This window comes from Eublepharis macularius, chromosome 2 (genome assembly GCF_028583425.1).
Source record: "Eublepharis macularius isolate TG4126 chromosome 2, MPM_Emac_v1.0, whole genome shotgun sequence".
NCBI classification, from domain to species: Eukaryota; Metazoa; Chordata; class Lepidosauria; order Squamata; family Eublepharidae; genus Eublepharis; species Eublepharis macularius.
This window is the reverse complement of record NC_072791.1, coordinates 138,762,113-138,784,823: the sequence shown is the minus strand read 5'-3', so window position 1 is coordinate 138,784,823 and position 22,711 is coordinate 138,762,113. Positions and strand designations below refer to the sequence as shown.

Below are 22,711 nucleotides of genomic sequence, written 5' to 3'. Positions count from 1 at the left end.
CTGCAGCTCTGCCCTGGTGGTAAACTGTGGCAGCTTAGGGGGTAGGGGAACTGCATCCTTCACTCCTCCCTTTGCTTGCTCATCTGTAACCCAAATCTCCAAAAATGTACTGAGATTACTTCCAGTTGCATGGAGATCAATGTCAGCGTGTCGCTGGCAATGTCATTACGACACTGGCAAAGCCCCTTCTCCAACCTGGAGAGTCACCCACCAGTTGCCAGTCTTGTGCTGGCAATCCTATCCAGGATACCTAAGCTTGTTTTTGCCCGGTTAAGCCCTATATCTGTAGCTTTTCATCTCTTTGCACACCAAGCCATATCGATGGTGCTGACAACCTTTCTCTGCCTCGAAAGCTCCTCTCCTTCCCCATCTTCCAGAGGTTCCACAGCCTCCATTGGTTCATGCCACCAGGAATTAGCATACTCCCCCTGTAGGAAGAGGTTTGCTGTGATGCCTAGAGGGTGGAACCATCACAAAAGCACAAGAAATCTTGATGGCATTATACTAACACCAAATATCATTTGTTGAAATATTTGTTGACAGACAGCAATACTAATTTACTTATAATAATGGGTATGGGAGGAGCCAAAAAGTAAAGTCAAACACTCTACTGCAAGGCAGAATCCTCCATGCATCAGCCCCCTGCAAATAGATACACAAATCATGTAATCAAGACTGTTTAGATTTTCAAAATTACCTTCTCTAGAGGACTACCCTACCTTAGTAATGTAGCCCCAAGTCCCTTATAAAGTCCGGCAATGCCTTTGTTCCGAAGCAACTCCCTTGTGATTTGCATAGCTGTTGTTCGTGCCTCCACTACAGACTCTGCTGCCCCAGCACCAGTGGACGGGCTTAACTGAGCTTGTGCTGCCATAAGTTTCTTCTGAGCCGCTGTAGAGGAATCAAGAGAACAGGAATCAGGAGGAATGAGGAGAACAGCCACTAGGCTGTTGCTGCAGTGTGAATATACGACGTCTGAATAAAGAGGACAGCCACAAAAGCAGGGAACAAAGTATTGTCTAAAGTCAGCTCTGACCAATATATTACATGACCTGAAAATAATCTTGTCCAGTTTACCTTTGTTGTTCTGTTTAAGCAAAATATTTTGAGGCCATTTGAAGGTTATAGTGTTTGAGCAACTCATAACATTAATATTCAGGGCACACAATTTATATCTTGTATGAAAAAGACACAGATGCTTTTCTTATATGACATAGAAAATAATTATTTGCTATACACCCAATGACTGACAAGTGAACTGGACATAACGTGGCAGGCCAGTTTTTTTTTTAAAAAACTCCCAGAAGACAGAGGGAGTGTGTATGTATGTATGTAAGAATAAAGAATAGGTGTCTGAATTTTAGAGCAAAAGGGGTTTGTCAAGAAACAGAGCCTACCTACCCACATTCTACTTTTCCCCCTGCAGTTTCCCCACCAAATTTAACCTTTCTAATAACTAAACTCACTTCCAGTTTCAGAGGTCAGCTCAGAAGAAAAGTGCCTTGGGAGGAGGACAGACTTTTGGGAAAGTGACCCAGACGTACCGTGTGTGGGGAGAATTTAACAACAAATGGGACATACAGATGGGAATACTGAAATCAGACCTATTTACATTATTGGGTCAGTTAAGATAACACATTAGTTTACACCACAGCATCTTGTATAAGAAGTGCGCTGAATTTGTTCCCACAATGCTGGACTTCTGTATCAGTTGCTGAAGCATTCACAAATGTCCAATGGCAGCCATTCTGGATGTAATCTTTCCCTTCTTCCCATACATGGCTTTCTCCTGTGTGCATTCCAGTTTGTTTCTTAATCAGAAGTGATGAAAAATAATACTAGCAAAATGGTGACCATAGCTCTCATACCATTCAGTATGGATCAGGTCACACAACCCAATAGTTGAAGAGCAAATATGACTCCTAAACTAGCCATGGTTATATTTCAAGGGTGTTTCTGAAACTCTGTACTCTCTAAAGCATCTTGGAGATCTACACATATTTTTCTTTCTCCCAAACTACTCCTAGTGCAGTTCTCTCAATCTATCAGGAGATGGCGTTCATGTCAATCCTCTGGGCTGACACATTTGCTATATACTGTTGCAACTGAGAACCTTTTCTCAACATCCTAATTTAACATATTTGCATTACAATTGGAAACAGGAGGGGCAGATAAAGAGGGGCAAAGGTGGTCACAGTTCTGCAGGCAAAAGCACAAGGAGATAGTAAGAAATCCCAGCAATGAACTGGCGCTTACTGACAACAATCTTGCCTGATATGCAATACCCTCACCTGTGTGTTTTATGTGCTTTCAAGTCACTTCAGACTTGTGGTGACCCTATGAATTAATGACCTCCAAAATAACCTATCATTAATAGCTTTGCTCAGATCTTGCAAACTAGAGGCTGTGGCTTCCTTTATTTAGCCAAGTCATGTCAGGTCTTCCTCTTTTCCTACTGTCTTCCACCTTTCCTAGCATTAGTCTTTTCCAGTGAGTTTTGACTTCTCATGATGTGACCAAAGTATGATAGCCTCTTGATAATCAGTCAAAGATTCAGATGGTAAGCAGAAGTCCTTTCCTGCATAGTTCCACTATGCTAAGCAATAAGACATCCTTACATCGTTATTTTTATTTATTTATGTCATTTATAGTCTGCCTTTCTCACTGAGATTCAAAGTGGATTACACAGTACGAGATTTGTACAGTCAATATCACGGACATTTCCATAAACAATCCCATGGGTAAATAAATACAAGTTTACAAAGACATAGCATTAGCAAGGATCCAATACAGAGGTAAAGAAATGCTGAAACAGAGCATAAGCAATTCTAGGACTGACATTAGACAACATGTAACTAACCAGTAGGATTATACTTGAAGCACAGGTAGTGCATACTTAAAGCAACAGGCTATTTCCCAGGGTAGTAGTCACCACAGAGAATGCCCATGGTTATAGTACAGCACTAAAATCATCCCCCGTCTTTTCTTGCCTGTACCCCACACCTGTCTAGAGCAGTGATCTAGTATTATGGATTTTTTTTTCTTGGCCAGGGAAAAATAATCAAGGCAGGAAAAGAGGAGACAGCATGACTATGGTAGGGAAAGATTGCCTAGAGCAAAAATGTTTGTGAAACGAATGACTTAATGAGGTGGGAGAGTAAGAAGACATCCCAGAAAAACAAAAAGGGGCAAGGAATCCTCCTTCCCTTCTGCATTATTTATCCAGTTATAATCATATGTAAGCTGAACACAGCTATTCTTTTACCTGCTTCCTCTCTCTTGCACAGATACCTACAGATCATTTTCAACCCCTCTCCCACATCAAAATAATGAAAAAGTGAGGGAAACATTTTTGACATACCTGAAAGTGGAGCCCATATCTGGTGATACAACTGATCAGGGGAAGAAAAGCTCAGCTGGAAAAAACCCTCTGGGCTGGCTCACTATCCCTCATCCTTATTTTTCTCCCAACAGTCTCTCACTACCCTTCCCCATTACTTGGGACACCACAGGAGGCCCTTCCTGTTACTGCACAAGTACTGTGAAGAGAGAAGAGAGATGAGCAAGGTACCAATTCGGCCTGCATCCTGCAGCTGGATTTTCAGCATCTCCATGGGAGTGGTGACAATCACCTGGCAGGTCCCAGCCCCACAGCCAGCAAGCATTTCCTTCAGCAGCGTCAGCTTCTTCCTGGCAAAAGACAGGAGAGGAACACACAGAAAAGGAAGTTAGCTGAATGACTCATCTGCATTAACCTGGCTTTGGGCAAAACAGCCAGACCTGGTATTCTTGTTGAGATGTTCTTCTCCATTGTTTACGGAGCACAGAAGGGGGAAAACCCTGTGCAGTGCTGGTCACTGATCATGTTTGAGCATGATGTTATTAGAACTGAGTACAATGCAGTTAATAGCACAGAGCTGACCAAAAGGCCTGGGGGAGGGGGAGGGATATGAAATCATGTTGGACATCCAGAAGTATAGGGCTTAATGTTAAAATACCAGAAAGGATGGAGCCTTGGGTTGGTGGAAAAAGCATCATTGGAAGTATAGAGACAGGAGCAACTCCAATCAGCATATGTGTGAGTTAGTCACTGTGCCCTAGAGAGTAACACAAAGAAACCTTAATGTGTACATAAGCAAAATGCAATTGTGAATGAAAGACAGAGTTCTAGAGAAACAGTAGCTGTGTTGAAGTCAAAGAGTTGACCTGGGACTCACCTTGGAACCCAAACCATTTTTGCCCCAGTTCTCCAGTAAATTGCAGTGAATATATAACTGCTTTCATTGCCATGTCATGTGTGAGCTAGATCAAAACTAACCACAGACACAGGGCCAAAAATAGCCATTGTGGGTTCCTAAAGACTCCCTTTGGACCCTCCTCAGGTCTAATCTAACCTTCTAATCACATGACTTATCAAGTTCTATGGACTCCCATTTTCTGCCTCCTTCCTGGCTTCCATGCACAGATACTGTCAAATTAAAAGCCATTGGGCAAGGGAAGATAGCAGGAATAGCATTTAGTCATTTTATTCAGGCAACTCTTTGGAGAAAAATGTGATTTACAGCAGGAAAATGGTATGAGCTATTATGGAGAAAAGCAGGAACGTAATTAAAGGCTGCAACTAGGCTATAACCAGGCTAACAACATAGCAGCTGTAAGAAACACAACCTTGAGGCAATGGCGGAAAATAGATAAGACTATGACAGACACAGCTTTGCCTATCTCTGAAAATTCAGCACCACATGGGTGGATTAGATGCAGGCTAAATGCAGGATTTTGGCTACAAGCTGCATGATGAATAGGCAAAAGGCAAGCACACAAAATCCAGAAAAGTTAGAGGGTGAAATTGCATTTCATCCAAATAATAATCTGGCTTGTGGGGAGGGAAGTATCAAGAAACTGTTTCACAGCCTTTAAAGCAGATTTTAACAGCAGATGTTACTGGCTAATAATATACTTCCCTTTCCCACACCTCCTAAAACCATTGCAATTTAAGGAATTTAAAATTATCTTCTAGAAATATCCAAGGTTTTCAGTTCTTTTTCAGAATCTCAATTTGAAATCGCAAGCTAAAAGGGTGCTGGAAAGATTAGGTCAATTCTCAGCACTTGCTATATATGTATATTCTGTTCCTCAAAGGAGCCTCAGATTGGGCAAACAAAATAATCAAGTATTTGCCCAAGTCCAATGGCCAACCTAATCAGAAAAACTGATATGAAATATCAGTGACACACTTTTAGTCCTTATTATACACTGCATGTTAAAAATCTAAGGGCTCAAAAATCCAGATTCATAGCACATGGTGGCAACAAAAATAATTACCTGTACCAATATACTTGTACCGAACAGAAAATGACTGAAATCCAGAAAACCATATTTGCACAGACCTCCCATTGCTGAGGTCAATGACAAACCACTTCTGTTAGTCTCTTGCCATGAAAACCCCACCAGGGGTTGCCGTAAGTCAACTCTGACTTGAGGGCCAGATTTCATTTCAAAGCCAAGGTTTATACAGATTTTAATAACTATTACCTGAGGCATGCTTTGTTGAGAATTTGGAACAAATACAAACCTAAATTCTATCCAAAAATACCTATGTGGCTATTACCATAAGAACCATATTATAGAAGGGAGATGGTAAGTCCTTTGAATTGGTTAACTTATGGAGATATGCTAGTATTTTCACAGGCTGATGTCAAAATAAAATAAAGAGAGGACTTTTTAACAGAGGGATATACTTGTCAATGGTTTAGTTATATGCAAATGGTGGAAAGAATTAAAGCAGGTAAGAGACAATAGGACTTTGAACAATTTAAGACTAAATTTGACACAGAATTATGTAGAAATGATGAACGTATTATTGTAAAAATGTATAAACTTGTGTTGAAAAACTGGAGATAGAAGAAGAGCAAGTCAAAGAATGTATGATTAAATGGGCTAAAAACTTTGGGTCTGATATATTAATGGGACAATGGGAAAATTTGTGGTTAAAAGGAATGAAATTTTCTAGTCTTTAGGAGAATTTTTATAAGATGGTGTATCGATGGTATATGACTCCTGAGAAATTGGCAAGAATGTATAAGGCTACACAGAATATATGTTGGAAATGTACTCAATATGAAGGATCTTTCTTTTATATGTGGTGGTCTTGTAAGTTAGCAAAAACCTTTTGGAAACAAATACAATTATTGATACAGAAGATTTTAAAGATTAAAGTACAATTGAAACCTGATACCTTTTTATTGGGAATGATGGACTTTCAGTTTGAAATAAGTGTCGGCACTCTCTTTTTATATATGATTACAGTGGAGAAACTACTATGTACTCAAAACTGAAAGAATGTCCTACGATGTAGGAATGGTTGACAAAGGCAATGGAACTGGCTGAGATGGCAATGCTTACTTCACTGATTAGGAAAAAGTCAGTAAGTTCATTTGCTGATGAATGGAAACCCTTCATAGACTATTAATATGAAATAGATAACAATGATTTGATGATTTCTGTATTTACGGATGAAGGGATTTTGACATTAGAAAAAAGAGAGCTGTTAACCATTACTTAGCAAAAGTGTAGATTTGACATTATACGAATATTTGTTTTGGAAAAAATCAGAAACCTTTTAGTTTAGATTGTTTTTCTGTATTGTTGCCAAGTAGGCCCCCTCTCCTGCTTTAAGGCCTGCCATGAACTGTGTTAAAGTTTCCTGCATTGCTGTTTCACTGCCGCTACACAAAGACTGCTTTGCACGTGTGTGCTCTAATACACGTGTCAGTTTCCTGCCTGCTTGTTAATTACCCTGCTGCTACAAGAGACTGTGTAGTTCCCTGACTCCATGTTCGGTTAAACTGCACAAAGGACTCTCTTCCTGGGCAGCCCTGCCCAGACCTGTATCTGGACTTCCCAGTGTGTGTTTGGACTTTATTACAAGTGTGCCTGCATTGCCATCTGCCACGGACCGTGCCTGTTCCCTGCTTTGGACTGTGTTTTACGTGCTGTTCCCCCTGCCTCCATGGAAGCCTGCCTCATATGGGCCCAAGCCACTGCTAGCAGCCGGGCGCGTGCCGGGGAAACCTCCAGCGAGCCTGGCTAGGTGCTCCCTGGTCAGTTCCCGCCTGGAGCCTCCCGCGGGTCGATCCCCGAGCTTGCCCTCGCTACCGGGCAGCCTGCTATCCAGCCCCAGCCATGCCCAGCCGGCATCCATGTTCTTAGGAAGCCAGAAGACCCTGGGAAGAAGACTGCTTTGGGAAGCCATTTCGGCAAAGCGGGCACACCACGTCCGCAGCGAGAGTACCTCGCCCCGCTCTGCATATCTTAGGAGCCGCCCCGGAGAAGGAACTAAGTGCCAACCATCCCAAGCACTTAGGGAATGCATCTCAAAGAAACCTCTGCATTCCAGAGCTGATGACATCAGGACAAGCCCTGTCCGCTGGAACATCCATTCGGCCCACTTGGATTTCCCCCTCCCTCTTTTGTCCCCTCTTCCTGAGGTGTCACTTATCACAATCAGATTACCAAAGTGGCCCATCCAAGCCATTCAGTAGCCCATTAGAACCTTTGTTCTAATCTGTGAGAACCACCAAGTACAGCACCAGCCCCAGGGTACGTTTTGGGGTATTTAAGCCGGTCCCTCAGACCGCATGGTGCGCGTGCCATCCTATCCAGAATCCCTTGCTGTCCGTCTGTGGTGTCAGTGCTGGCATTGGGCCACCTCGCTGTTGTGTCTCTGCTTCGCTCCAGGATTGTGAGTATTCCCCACCATCGTTGGGAACCAGCTAATGCGAAAGTCTCTGCATTTCCTACTCTGTATTTCTTAGATCTTGTGTGTTCTCTTGTATGCTTGTGCAAGTTTAGGCTTACGCCACATTGTTAGCAAATACACGTGATTGAACCTATTTTGTAGTCTGCCTCTTTTTCACTAGAGTGTCTGGGATCGGGACCTCCGTAAACATAGGTTAAGATCCGCGCTAATTTTAAGTTACAGACTGCTAAAGCTAACTTCCCCCATTAATAAAAGCAGTTCTGGTAACAGTATTATGTATGTTTTTGAATGTTGATTAGTTGTTTTTGTTTGTTTTATTAGTATATTGTAGTCGTTTTTGTAGGTTTGTTTTTAATTATATAAAACTTTTAACAAAAAAAGAAAAAAAGTTTTGTGTTTCTCCCTGTTAATTCCAAGCATTATGCCAGAAAGGAGTAATACCAAACACATACTATACGTCAAGGACTTAAAATTAAACTTGTGCTTAATTCGGTGAAATAAAGCAGTACAGCTACTTATCTAGGATTTTTTCACTCAGGCAATCAAGAAGTCAATAATTCCATCTAGTGATAACAGAAGCTGCTTTATACTGAATCAGTAAATTGACCAGCAATTTCAGCTTCCACAGGTCTCAACCCATTTCTTTCAGAGTCACTCAGGAAGAGCTGTATTTTCCGTCTTGCTAACTGAGATCTTAAGAGATCTAGGAATTGCCACAGCAAAGATTATCAAGTTGCTAAACATAGATTTATCTTTTGATAACACAGGAAGGCATTTTTACTGACTTCCCCTTTCAAAATTGCATTGCTATGAAAAGAAATAATTGAATTGGTGACTTGCTTCTCAATTCATCAATTACTGCAATTGACTAGCTTAGAACTTGGCTGAGAATTTGTTTTTCTAAGGCTTCTATTTTCTAGAATCTTTCTTCAAAAGTTCTGAGCTCTCACGAGCAAAAAATTTCAACATTTGCAGGTATGTTACTGCTTGAAGATACCAGTTACAAGGGGACATTGGTTGAGAGAGTTAAAACTAGACACATAAACACACACACTATTTGTTTAACTGGATATTTTGATACAATGTTTGCTCCTAGACCTCCAAGGACCAATTCACACATTACAAAGTCTACGTGTCCCCCACAAGGACTTTCAACAGATGTGTTCTTGGAGTTCCTCACTTGGGAACTTAATTCCTAGGCATGCAGGGATATGATTCGGATTGGGACCATGAGGCACAAGAAGAAGGGGATTAAGTGCCGCCACACTCTTTTTTCTGACCTGAAACAGACAGTTTTCTTTGGGAAGCCAATATTTACCTGTTGCGGAAACTACATGTACTGATTGCTACACATGGGTCTCTCCAACAAAGAGTACCTCCCTGAGTCCACAGAAAAATAGTGCATGGGAGAAGGCTGAATCCAAATGGAACCTGTGAGCACCTCAGAAATTATGTTCCTAGCAAAAGTCCTCATGACCATGTGGACTTTATCATGTGTGAACTGGTCCTAAATGTATCACTGTTGCTTTTTAAAAGGAGCATAACCCTATTTTTTTAAACCAGGGGCAGGCAGAAAGCAGACTGCTGCTCATCAGTGGTTCACTGGCTAGTTTCTGGAAAACACACTGAGTGCTGGTTGGTAGCAAAGATTCTTACAAATAATGTTGAACCAGATGGCTCTTAACCAGATCAGAAAAGTAGAATCACTTACCCATTCTTCCTTTGAACATTTAGCCAAATGCAGGGGCAGCGCCAGGGTTTCTGGCACCCGCAGCTGCCCCTACAAGCGCGTGCATCCCCGGACTGCATGATGATGTCACTGTGTGTGACGTCATCACACAGCAAGCTGGTCCCATTGGCTGGTGAGCGGCTGGGACAGCATGTAGAGGCAGTCAGGCACAGCAGGTGGCTGGAGAAGTTCTGCACGCCGCCCCAGACGCCTGCTGCCCCTGACCCGTGGCTGCTGCGCCAAGCCAGGGGCATATGTTGGCGGCAGCAGAGGCGGTGCAGGGCTGGCTGCAGTAACTGTGGGCCAGGTGCGCCAGCTCCGCGGCGCGTGCCCCTGCCCCCCAGCACCCCCTCCGGCTCCTCAGCGCTCGAGGCGGGGGCTGTACCTGCCTCAGTGGGTGTGCCAGCCCTGGCCAAATGGTGTTTTTTTAAAAATCATGTAAGACTTGACAACTTGTCAGCAGTGGAATTCCGGATCAGGTTCAAGGTTTGGGTTCTAACCTTTAAGGCCCTTTGTGGACTGGGACCAATGTACCTGCAGGACTGCCTCTCACCACATGTTCCCCGGAGGCTGCTTCATTCCGCAGACAAACGTCTACTAGTGATCGTCAGCCCTGCCTTAACCAGGGCCAAGGCTTTCTCAGCCCTGGCACCAATCTGATATAACTCTCCGTCTGCAGCAACCCGAGCTCACTCGGACTTGCTATTTTTCCCTGAACCTGCAAGACAGAGATGTTCCACCAGGCATATGGTGAATGATGAGGGTGAGCTGTCCAAACTGTCCACACCAGCCTCCTGCAGTGGGGGGCATGCATCCCCCCCCAACTCTGTATCCATCTGGAACTGACTACCCTGCCCCATGGGCTTGTTTAGATTGAATGGGTGGGTACACTATGTCCACGTCTGTTTTATATATTGTATGTAAATTGCTGATTTTATGTTTATGCTGCCAAGTTTTATTATTGTATATTTTATACTGATAGGATCTGCTCTGAGCCCACTTGTGGGGAGAGTGGAATAAAAATTTAATAAAATAAAATAAATAAATAATAGATTAAATAATCAGCTATTGACATACATTCTCAAACAAAATAATAAATTATATTCTTTAGCTTTCATACAAACATAAAAGGGTCCTGCTAATTCGGACTTATGGTCCATTTAGTTCAGTATTCCCCCCCCCCAAAAGGGATCTTCTAGACGCCCACCACACCACAGCACAGCACACAAAGGACGAAAGCTTCCCCACCCAGGTTGTTGCCCAGAGTTCCAGCTCCTGCAACACTGCCTCTGCATATGGAGGTTCTAACCATCATGACTGTTGATAGACCTATCCTCCATGGATTTGTTTAATCCTCTTTTAAAAGCCATCTAAGCTAGCTGCCACTGTCACAACTCATGGCAGCAGACTCGTTTAAATTATGCATAGTGTGAAGAAATAATTATTTTGGTCTGACTTAAATCTACTATTGCTGGTTGCAAAAGTCTTAGATTCCTCTTTCGACCTTTGTTCCTCAGGACAGATGACAAATTCAGAAACTTTGACAAACTGCAAACTACTGGGTAAAGAACACCTTCTGAAGCTAATCGTCTTTCAAGCAAGCTCCGAGGACTACTTTAAAACCTCCTGGATTCAGCACAAGACTCAAGTGTGAAAAGTCCTTAACAAAAGCCAGAGCTTGACCAAATGCTCTTGAGCATCTGGCACTGCTGCAGCCATAGGAGAGAGGACTTGAAGAGTAAAGTGTCTCTCATTTCTGCTCATGAAGCAAAGCACCACCACTTACACAAGGCATGTAAGGGAGGGGGTAAAGATATCCATTTTCCTAATGCTTCTGATTGCATCAGCAAAGAGACAGCTAATGCAATAATGCCTGGTGACTGGGAAGGGAGAGAGCAAAAGTCAGCACAGCTCTCCCGCCCCACTCCAGAACAACAAACAAAGCGAAGGTCAAGATAAAAGGGGGGGGAAGAAACAAGGCTATGCGGCACTATGGGGAGATAAAACACCTTGAGGCAAGAATATGATTTTTAAAAAACATATCCAGAACTTTGAGAACAGTTTGCCAGAAGGCATTTTTTTAAAACTAGTGATGCCTGAGACGTAGTGTAAAATCAACTGAGGCAAATGGGGCAAAAGTCAGGGTTATGTTTTAAAGTGGAGTACACTGCAGGATTGGAGGCATAAAGCTGTGCAATGCAATGAAAAACTGGAGAAGAAATAGTTTGCTTCTTTTAGTGCTGTGCCATTAAAAGTGCTCTACAGGTAAGAACACCCATGGGGAATTTTTTACAGTATTAAGAACCTGAAAATAGTTAGTTATTCCAGAGTTTTATACACATTCCTAAGTTCTAGTGAATCATATACTTACATGTATAATATTGAGAAGACTAAATAGTGGCTGCCTTATCTCCAGGTGGGCTTTGTGGACTTCCTTGACCCTGATAAAGGAAAGCAAGAGCGGCTACTGCAGAAATAAAGTTTATCTCCATGACCTGAGGTGGTTTGCAGAACATGAAAAATTAATGAAGGATGCCCAGGCTTACTGCCACACTGGAGAAAGCAGGAGGAGCTGTACATTTCATGTCACACTCAGTATTTAAGAATCCATTTGTTTATTTAACCGAAAATGGATTATGTACAATATTCAAGCCACAGCTCAGCAAAGCAACCATAGGAGAACAACAGTGCTAAATATATTTGCAGGACTCCTGTGAATTACTGGCACAATTTTATCCAGTGTTAATTACAGCTCTTAAGCCAATTAACTCTACCCCTTCAAAAGCTCACAAAAAATCCCCCAGCCTGTGCCACTCCCCCTAGTTCCTCAAAAAAACAAGGCACCAAGTGGACTCTGGAGGAACTAAAATGGGTTTTAGGAGCAATCATGTAAATTGCCTAGAATATCTTTGTATTTCAGAGTCAATTAGAAGCACCAGGAAACTCCCCCTAGGGCAGTTAGCAATCTAGCCAGATCTAACAACAACATTCGATTTATATACTGCTCTTCAGGACAACTTAACACCCACTCAGAGCGGTTTCCAAAATATGTTATTATTATCCCCACAACAATCACCCTGTGAGGTGGGTGGGGCTGAGAGAGCTCCTAGAAGCAGTGACTGACCCAAGGTCACCCAGCTGGCTTCAAGTGGAGGAGTGGGGAATCAAAGCCGCTTCTCCAGTTTAGCATCCCGTTGCTCTTAGCCACTACACCAAACTGGCCCTCAAACTATCAGGGTGAATAATTTGTTATAAATCCCCACCCCTGCAGAGATTACCTCAAGTCATCAAATAGAAATTCACCAAATAAGATACCCTTGGGGCATTGTCATGGCAAGAGCCTATCCTCCATTCCTGCCTTGGACTTAATGACACAGGGATTTGGAGGGGCACAGAATCCATCTCTAGGAATGCACTGTATTCCTCCTGGGTCCCTATAGCACATAAACCTGCATATACCCTGCCTTTTCTTGACAACAGATATTTGCTCATCCTATATATAAAAAAATCATATCTATAGGTTCGGCATGAACAAGAGACCAAAAGGAAAGGGCTACACTTGGCAGGGGCACTCATCATGCACCCTGCCTATGAAAATGATGCATGGTTAGCTACTTCCAAGATAAAAGGCCGCCACATTTATGATGTACAAGTGTGTCTAGACATACATGGCAAATACAAAACAATCAACATCTGGAGTCTCACAGATGCACATACTAAATCCAAGTCCTATCAACCTGTTCTATCCCATCTTAGCTCACAAGCGTTCTCCAGAGAACCCCTGCCATTTCTACGTCCTGTGGACACAGAGAGCTCTAAAAAGTAGAACTGTGGGAGCAGCAGCACTGTTTGTTTCTTACAAGCTGTGTTCCTGGTATTGCTGGGACTTGAAATCATGCTGAACATTTAAAAAAGAAAATAAAAACAACAGCAAGCATCAAAAAAGAACCCACCAGTTGCAATTTATTATTATTTTTCTTTTTTGAAATCACATCGTTTTTCAGGACTGTTATGTAATGCTTAATTGAGGCATTAACATTCAAATTGCCACAGTAGAGAGCTACTGTAGTCACTTCATTTTGCAAAAGCAGCAACAGCATTAACAGGTTGAGTGCTAAGGAATTCTCTCTCCTGCCAATTCTTTCTATACACCTATAATATACAAAAACAGGAAAAAAATAATAATGCAGTTCTACATTTTTCCAAGGCATATATCTACATAATGCGGCAAGGAGAATGGAGCCACCAGATGTCTGTACTAGGTAAAACCGGCTCCACAAAACTCATCTTGTGTTTAAAAACAAGCCACTTAATAGCCATAACACATTAATTGAGTTTACCAAGAAATAAACTTGAATTCATTCTGCCAGCAGTTTGATCCTGGGGCCTATCTTCAATGATCATATTTCTGTAAATAAACAAGCCGTGACACTTAAGAGCTTTGTGAAAGACCTGTGGATTAACTGCCACCAGAATTGCACACAAGTATCTACATTTGGGAAGCAGTTACAATACCAGAATTACTTAATGCAATCACTCCTGCCCAGGCAAATAACTGTGCCAGCAATGCACAACTACTGCATTCCTTTTTGGATACTTTCCCATGTTAATGCCAGAGGCTAAGAACGCAGGCTGCTTCTGGAAGCTGGGAAAGAATTCTGCAAGGACAATTTTTACTTTAATTCTTTGTACATTATGAGAAATGTAGGGAATGAGTCTACCCTCTGCTATATAAAGTAATGTGGAAAAGGTCTCTCTATTGGTTCAAGAAAGCAAATGGTAGGATTGTTATCTCTAGAAAGCTGAGTTCACAGTTCTATGGTTAACACATGCATATGATCCAAGGGAATCCACAAGAGGGTGGGATTCAGCGACCCCAACAAATAGGGAATCCCCTATTTGTACAGGTTAATGTTATTACTTTGGGATGATAAATCTCTATATTGTGACTATGAAAAATAAACTTTGTGATGTTGCGTTATTTCTGTTACAGCTGGTTCTAAAATACTTTAAACCTAAACCTCAAAGTCATAGCTCTGGGCTGGGCCACAGGAAATTTAGCTAAACAGGATTTAATCCTCGATGAGAGAGCATGGATCACTGAGACTTGGTTGAGGGAGGGCAGAAGGGTTAACCTCTCCCAACTGTGTCCCTGGGGTATTCGGTGATACATCAGCACAGGCCTGGCAGACAGAGCAGGCAGTATCACTGTAGTCCATCCCCCAAGCACAGTGTCCCACCCAAACACTTCTGGTTTTGTGGCTGTGTTGGGACTGAAAGACAGGACTGAGATTCTATTGGTGTACAGCCTACCCAACTAACAGTCGCCCTGCCTGAGCTGACATAGGTGGTCTTGGGGGTGAAGTTCAAGCAACCCTGGCGCCAGGGTTACTGGCGCCTGAGGCCATCCTTGTGCGCACGCTCTGTGCGTGCCCTCGGACTGCGTGACGATGTCATCACACGATGACGTCACGCAGTGATGCCAGGGCCATCGGCCAGCGGGTGGCTGGGGCAGTGTGAGCAGGCCGCCTGCGCTCCGCATGCCGCCCCAGCCACCTGCCGTCCCTGGCCCGCAGCTGCTGCGCCCACCCGGGGGCGTGTGGCGGCGGTGGCGCAGGGCTGGCCGGTGGCAGTGCGGCGCGTGCCTCCACCCCCAGCCCCACAGCACCTGCGGCCCCCGCCTCACCGCCTCAACGGTGGCACCGGCCCTGAGTTCAAGACTCCTAGGTTACTAGTCCTATGGGATTTCAACATGCATGCTGAGGCTGCCTTGTCAGAAATGACTCAGGATTTCAGACTTCATGACAACCGTAGCCCTGTCTCAGGTAATAACTGGTCCTACACATTGAGCAGGTTAAACTCTTGATTTGGTATTTTGTTCTGCCTGGATGAATGAGATTTGAAAGTGAAGGAATTGATGATTGTTTCTTGTTGTTGAGTTTTGCAAGTGTCATCCCTTCTGCCATGAAAGAGTTAAGCAGATGTTTGTGTTAGCTAATGATGGCAAGTTTAGCATAGGGCCAATTAGTTGTAGAGCAGACTGCCCTCCAGAGAAGGGGAGGTATTATTCTCAATGAAATAAACCTCGGATTGACTATTGGCTGATCAATATACTGGTGGGTAATTAAGTTATCCTGCATGTAAGCTAGGGACCAGTTACAAAGATGAAAGTGTAGAAAGAGAAAGTGAGACAAAGAGAAAGAACAAGAAACAAGATGGAGTTTAGATAGGCTTTTATTTTTTTCTATACATATTGTAGTAGTAAACCTTTTTATTAGAGTTAAACACACATGTATCTGTGGCTGCCTTTATTCTGCTGTGATTTACTCTGCTAAACCAATTTCCCCAATACTTGTTAAGGACAGACAGGGCTGGATCTAGGGTTGCTGGCACCCAGGGCAACCCTAGTCTGACCCTTCACATGCGCGCACAGTGTGCGCGCGCTCCCGGCACAACGTGATGATGTCACTTTTGCGACACCATCACGCAGGGTAGAGCGTGCCACCTGCGCGGTGTGCCGGCGGAGGCAACATGAGGGGCTGGGAAGCCGCCCGCACCATTCACCTCCCTGCAAGACAGGGGGTGGCCGCCTGCCCCCCATCCTGTGGGGCAGGTGAATGGCACGGGCGGCCTCGCAGCCCCCCGTGCTGCCTTTTGCCTGCCCTGCAGGACAAGGGCTGCGCGGCAAGCCAGCCGCCCCCTGTCCTGCTGGGCAGGCAAAAGGCACTGCGGGGGGCTGGGAGGCTGCCCGCGCTGCCGCCCACGCGCTCCCGGCAGCTGGCAGCTGCTCCTGGTGCCCCCTCCCTGGCGGTGCTGGGGCAGACTACCCCTGCCCCCCCTCGATTCAGCCCTGAGGACAGATTACTATTTGCTTGAGTTTAGACTTACAGAGATACCAAAATTTTGCAGAGGTGGAGGAATCTATTAAAATGATCTGCCCCGGGAACCAGATGGAGCCAAATGGCTTTCTGATAGCTCTAGGGGATTTTCCTGTTGATATGGTTGGTATTCCTGTTGATGTTTTGCTCAACCTCTAGAATGAGGGAATGATGCAGACGATGAACATGATTGCTCTCAGACACCCTCTCTCAGGTGCTGGGGCCCAGGGGCTGCAGGCAATGAAAAAACAAGAGAGGCAGCTAGAATGACAGTCAAGGAAGACTCAGGATGAATCTGATAAGACACAGGTGAAAGTTTATTTTGAAGTATATTCCATGGCAGTGATGGTGTCAAAGAAACAACACTTTCCCACCACTGTCTGCAGAGTACAGGACAGCGGTGTTGTTCTGGGTAGTCAGAGATCTGTTGGGATCTGGCCTGCAGGAGGAGATGGACTGCTCAGTGGCTACCTGTGACCATTTTGCTCAACTCTCTGCAGATATAATCTCTCGCTTTCAAATTGTGCTAGAGTGCCAACCTGTCCAGCTGTTTGGGATACTGTTCAGTTTATTCAGTCTAAGGAAGTGGACAGGGAGGTTTGGGAACTACCACCTGTTTGTATGACCCTGGCTAATTAAATCTGGGAGGGGGCTGGTTGACTGGGTTGGAGAGATAGTTAAAGCCTACTTGAAGGAAGGGGTGGTCACCTCAGCCTTGAAACAGGCTGCAGTGCATCTACTATTAAAGATGTCTATCTTGCATCCAGGAGATTTTAATAACTATCCACCAGTCTCAAATGTTCCATTCTTGAGCAAAGTGATTGAACAGGTGATAGCTGAACAACTTCACACCATCCTGATTGAAGCGGATTGTTTGCAACCTTTTCAGTATGGTTTCTGGCCTGGTTGTGGGACAGCCGTGGTCCCCCTAGCAGATGACTTGCACCAGGAGATGGACAGAGGGAGTGGAACCCTATTAATTCTCCTGGACCTCTCAGTGGCTTTTGATACCATCAGTCATGGTATCCTTCTAAACTACCTTTCTGAACTAGGACTGAGAGGTGCCTTTTTGTAGGGGTTCTGGTCATCCAGAGATCTGGGCTGGGTTGTCACCAATATGTAGATGACATTCAGCTCTATCTTGCACTTCCAGCTGATCCTGGAGAAGCTGCAGAAACCCTGAATTGGTGCCCTGGAGGCAGTTTTAAAATGTATACAGGCTAATAAACCAAAACTTAATGCTGATAAGATGTAAAGGCTACTGGTGAGCAAAAGGTTTGACTGAGGAATGCAACTCATTCTGGATGTGGTTACACTTCCTTTGAAGGACCAAGTCCATCATTTAGGGATGTTCTTTTGGGGCCCAGGTCTACTGCTGGATAAGCAGGTGGTTGCTATGGCCAGGAGTGCCTTTTATCAGCTTCAACTTGTTAGTCAACCATGGCTTTTCGTAGGCAGAAAAGATCTGGCTTCTCTGGTGCACACCATGGTTACATCTAGATTAAAGTAGTACTCGTGTGGGACTGCACTTGAAAAGTGTTTGGAAACTTCCAACTGTGCAGAATGCTGCAGCCTGGATGTTGACTAAAGTGAGTCATAACGTCCATATCACTCCAGACTTGGCCCATCTACACTGGCTCCCAATCTGTTTCTGGACACAATTCGAGGAGCTGGAGTTGGTATTTAAAGCCCTATGAGGCTTAGGAATCAGCATAACTAAAAGACTGCATAATCCCTGATGAAGTTACCCGACTACTACAGTCATCTTCCAAGGCCCTGCTTTGGGTGCCCCCACCTGCTGAGATTAGGCAGGCAGCAAACCAGAAAAGGGCCTTCTCTGCCATGGCACTGAAACTGTGGAACTCTCTCCCCAGAAAGACTCGACTTTCCTCTTCTATTGTTATCTTCCACCAGTGGGTGAAGACTTAAAATTTTTTTTAATCTGCCATTCCTTCAGTGATCCCTCCTTCCTGTCCTGTTTTGTAACTGTTTTAATATGTATGTATTTTACTGTATTAAATGTACATTTTAACTTATTTTTAGTTGTTTGAATGATGTTTGTTTGGTTTAAATGGTTTTTAAGGTGCGTTTTTCTTATTTATGTTTTTTAATTTGTTAGCTGCCTTGTGGCCCTGATGTGGGCAGAAAGGCAGGGTATAATTTTTTTAAAATAAATACAAAATAATAAACATAGCAACCAATCCAGACATTCTACTGATTTTCAAAGAACTAAACTGAACAACAGCTATCCTCTCAAGGGGACACAGGGAAAAAAGAGTAACTCTTAATCACCTCCTCCCTCACCAAATATGGAAAAGTCACTTCATAATCTGCAATTCTGTTCATTTGCCGCCCTCCAAAGGTATAACTAGACGAATCAATGCAGATACCAAGCACACCATTCAGTTGTCCCACTGCATATCTCAAGACAAATACCACACTGATTCTAGCCATTTTGCCCAACTCCACTCTACTCCACTCACCCATCCTTAGAAAGATGATGACGGAAGAAATCATTAGCTGCTAGCTTGATGGCTTTTTCTGGAGTCACTAGCGTCAGATTCACTGCAGCCCCTGGGCAAGAAACATGAAGAATAAATTATACATTCTTTGGCATTCATACTTGCCCCAAAATTTGAGCCTGGAAGAGAAGATGCACTACAGATCATCTGTGAGAATTATATACCTTTATTCTCAGAGATTTGCCACAAGCAAAAAGTAGTGCCATGAAAGCAGCTGGTGCTTAAACCCACTTCTATTGACACTAGTATTAGTGGCTGTTACATCGGTGCATTTTCCCTGCCTTGTTACATGTAGAAGCACCGATTTTGTGGTTGAGATGAGTAAACCATGGAAGAACCCCATTATGATCAAAGCAAATGCAATTTTGTACTAACAAGTTTGGGGGAGAAGTTTTGTTTCAGACAGGGCAGAGCCAGCCAACTGCGTGCGATCATGTGCTGCTTTAGATGCAGAGGCTCAAACCTCAACTTGACGCATCAACTAAAGCATTCCCATGGGGTCAGACTAAGAAAGACAAATATTGTCATAAGAGCAATGGATTTCAGGGTCATTTTCAGAAAGTGCTTTCTGAAACCTCCATTCGAATTATCTTTATGGACTTCTCACATGTCACACAGCAAAACTGATCCGAATTCCAGAAAGGTTGAATGATCAGTTTCTACAGTATACTTGAATACTTAAGTTTGCTAGCCCATTCTATCTATCACAAAAAGTTAAAAGGGGCTCATTGTTTCTTTTAACAATGGGGATTTTAACAAAGGCAGATTAATGGGGAGCTCCTCCATCTTAATTCAGAGCAAGGGCTGGAAATCCCTGATTCTCATCTCTGCCACAAACTCACAGAGTGGCCATAGGCCAACACTTCTTTTACTCATTCCTTCTTCCCAGTCTGTGAGATTGAAATGTTATGTGACCAGATCACAAATCATATATGTGAAGCCATTTGCTAAGCATTTATTATCTTTATGAAACTCTGGATAAGCATTTCCAAGGAGCAGTAAAACTTTCCATCCACCATTGACCTTATTGAGAGCTCAAGTTCTGTTTGCTCTGAGTGACATCTTGCTCAACCACCCCAAAACATCAGGCCCAATTCCACCCAGTTCCATCCTCTGGAATGTAAACAGCACTTGACATGCACATGGTGAATGTAAGTACTCTATTATTGAAAGCAACTATCAGCAAATCCCTATACTGCAGAGACCATTATGAACTGTGCTGCACTGGAGAACAAAAGAAAACAGTATTAGTGTCACAAGGGTGCCAGCACTGTTATTTAGGGAAGGGAGGGCAGCACTGCCACTGTCTTTTCCCATAATAAACTCCATTCTGGACTTGTGGGGCCCTCTGCATCAGAATGAGCCATCCAGCTCTGATGTACTGGAGTAGAGTAAGAGCTATATTCTGAACAACTCCTTTGAGGGCTTCTTTACAGATAGCCTTTGTCTACCTAAGCAAAGAATTCCTGGATTTTTTCTGCCTCCATACTTGCCAGCCCCCTCTGGGTCATTTACAAGTCACTGAGTTTCTCTCCGGACCTGTGAACTCTACCCAGCAAGAATAGCATCTCTGCTGCTAATTTGCAATTAATTTACAAATTAAGATACTTCAGAAACTATTAGTAGGAGAAGACTAGAGGAAGAGCACAAAAGCTTGGAGAGGGTCAGGTACATTGTCCAGCCCCTTAAACCTTCTGTTTGAGTCTTCAGGCACTACCAATGTTTTGCTGCAGCCGCTTCTTCTCCTGATGCTGTGGTCTCCTTCCTTCTCCCCACTGCCCTGGCTGACTAAATGGAAGTCCTACTGGCTGGGAGAGCCAAGAACAGCAACTCTCTTAAAGCTCTGCGGCAATGCTCCTTGAGTTCCAAGGGGGCCATGGTACGGGAACAAAAGATAAGTGATTCATTAGCTTAGGATAGGGATTTGACCACAAGAAAGGTCAGGGGCTTTAGCAGGATTGATAAGCCCTTCAAAGCTGCACAATTGGGAGAACTGCAACATGAGCATGTAGATGGATGGGTTGGGATAGCTTTATCAGCTGAGATGCCTGCCATTCATACTGCTGTTAAAAGCAGATTCTGTGCTTATTCTGGGAGATCCCTCTGAAGGGTTATGAAAGGGCTCGCAGCTCCAGCACTAAACAGCACATGTCACCTCCTCCTGTCACAGCGCAGTTATCAGTCCTATGTTTTTTCTCTCGAATCCTGTCAGAAGAACAGAGACCCATTCAAAAAGAGGACCAGACCACTGTTTGCAACCATCTACATTTCAACACAAGACTTTGGGATGGCTCCACAGTGGGCACCACTTATTGTTTAGCCCTCTGCTCCCTTAAATGCTACACCTCTAGCGCCCTAGTTAAATTTTGCAAGCTGTGTATCTGAAAACATGCTGAAGCATTTCTACTTCTAAATGTTTCGATCTTATCCTATCAGACGATTGAAAGTTGACACTATGGGCTTGCAACCCCAACTGGGGACATAGCACTGGAAGAAATTAACCACAAACAATCCATTAGGAAATCTGCCCCAAACGGGCATAGATATGGAGAGGTCCCACAGCCCTGAAGCCACACGCACTATATAGCTCCTTAACATTCATTCCAGTAAGTTCAGTAGGGGATGTATGGATTTAAAGTATAATCCTAAAAGCACTTTCCAGGGAATAAACCCTATTGAATAAGCCTGAGTAGGATTCTGAGTAGATCTGCTTAGGCCTGCTCCCATAGTTCAACCATTTAGTATGTAAAATCAATACATCCCTAATATCTAATTTCTATCAATATATTCTTCCAATTTTGTTTTTAAATGTAGAAATCTGTCTTTCTGCCAATAATCCGAATGCAAAGGGTATAACAAAAACAATCACAAATTAAAACAAAAACAAAACAAACATCTAAAACGAACAAAAAGAATCAGTAAATCAGTTGGTAAAAACAAAATACAAAACAACATCCTTCCACCCATCTGCCCAACTGAGAATCAAAATCCATGTACGACTTCCAATCTTATACACTATTAAGAGGCGCCAAAGCCGTCCTAAAGAGCTCTCTTTTGCAGCCCCTTTGAACTTCCACTGAAGCAGAAACCACTATTGTCTCTTCCAGAAGGCTCTTCCACAGAACAAGGGGCAGCTTCCAAAACCACGCGCGAACAGGCAGCAGCTGACTGCACAGAGATGGGTTGCCACATGTGCCCATACTAGGAGAGAGAGTCCTGATACAGTGGACATTTCCAATTTCCCTGTTTAAGTCCTTTTGGAATCAAACCAGGAAGTCTGATGAATCACACAGCATAGGAAAGCTGAATATGCCTGACCTCGTACCAATTAGGAAGTTTTTGGCTCAGTTTTGTTTTAACTCAAATAAATTAAAGATAGGAAAAAAACATGCAGCAAAACAAAAAGTCAATCTTGTATTTCCCCTTCTAATCTGGTATTTTCAGAAAAACTGGTTGATAGAAAAAATACATAATCCTTGTCCCCAGTAACCCTCAATGGTTGCAAACCACTGAAGAAAGATTGAGAGGCTACCTCTATCTTGTAATACATGGCTTTTGGCATATAGTACCTAATGGGCTGGTGCTATAAGCAGTTTAATTTACTAGCATTCAAATGCAGAAGTGCTCTGTGGAATATAAATAAAATTCAAATGCCAACATAGGACAAGGAGGCAGAACCAACAGCGGCCATAAAATTAGGTTTTAACAAGGTTTTACTGAAGGCTCCATAAACCTTTGTGAGCTTGGCTACTGCTAAGATTAACCACCTGTTTGATTTGTTGCTCTATTAAATTATTGTCTGGTCTTTTCCATTTAATAATGT

At 43.4% G+C, this 22,711-nt stretch overlaps 1 protein-coding gene across 10 annotated transcripts in view; it reads right to left on the bottom strand.

The window, feature by feature from the left end:
• The window catches only part of SLC25A22 (solute carrier family 25 member 22), an 83,873-nt gene that overhangs the window by 7,535 nt on the left and 53,627 nt on the right, over positions 1-22,711 (bottom strand). For all 10 annotated transcript variants that reach the window (XM_054970398.1, XM_054970396.1, XM_054970391.1 and 7 more), the window contains 3 exons: positions 18,850-18,940; positions 3,572-3,690; positions 720-891 (listed from right to left, as the gene is read on the bottom strand). In XM_054970398.1, the coding sequence (XP_054826373.1) occupies positions 720-891; positions 3,572-3,690; positions 18,850-18,940 (382 nt within the window). The remainder of the gene's footprint in view (positions 1-719; positions 892-3,571; positions 3,691-18,849; positions 18,941-22,711) is intronic.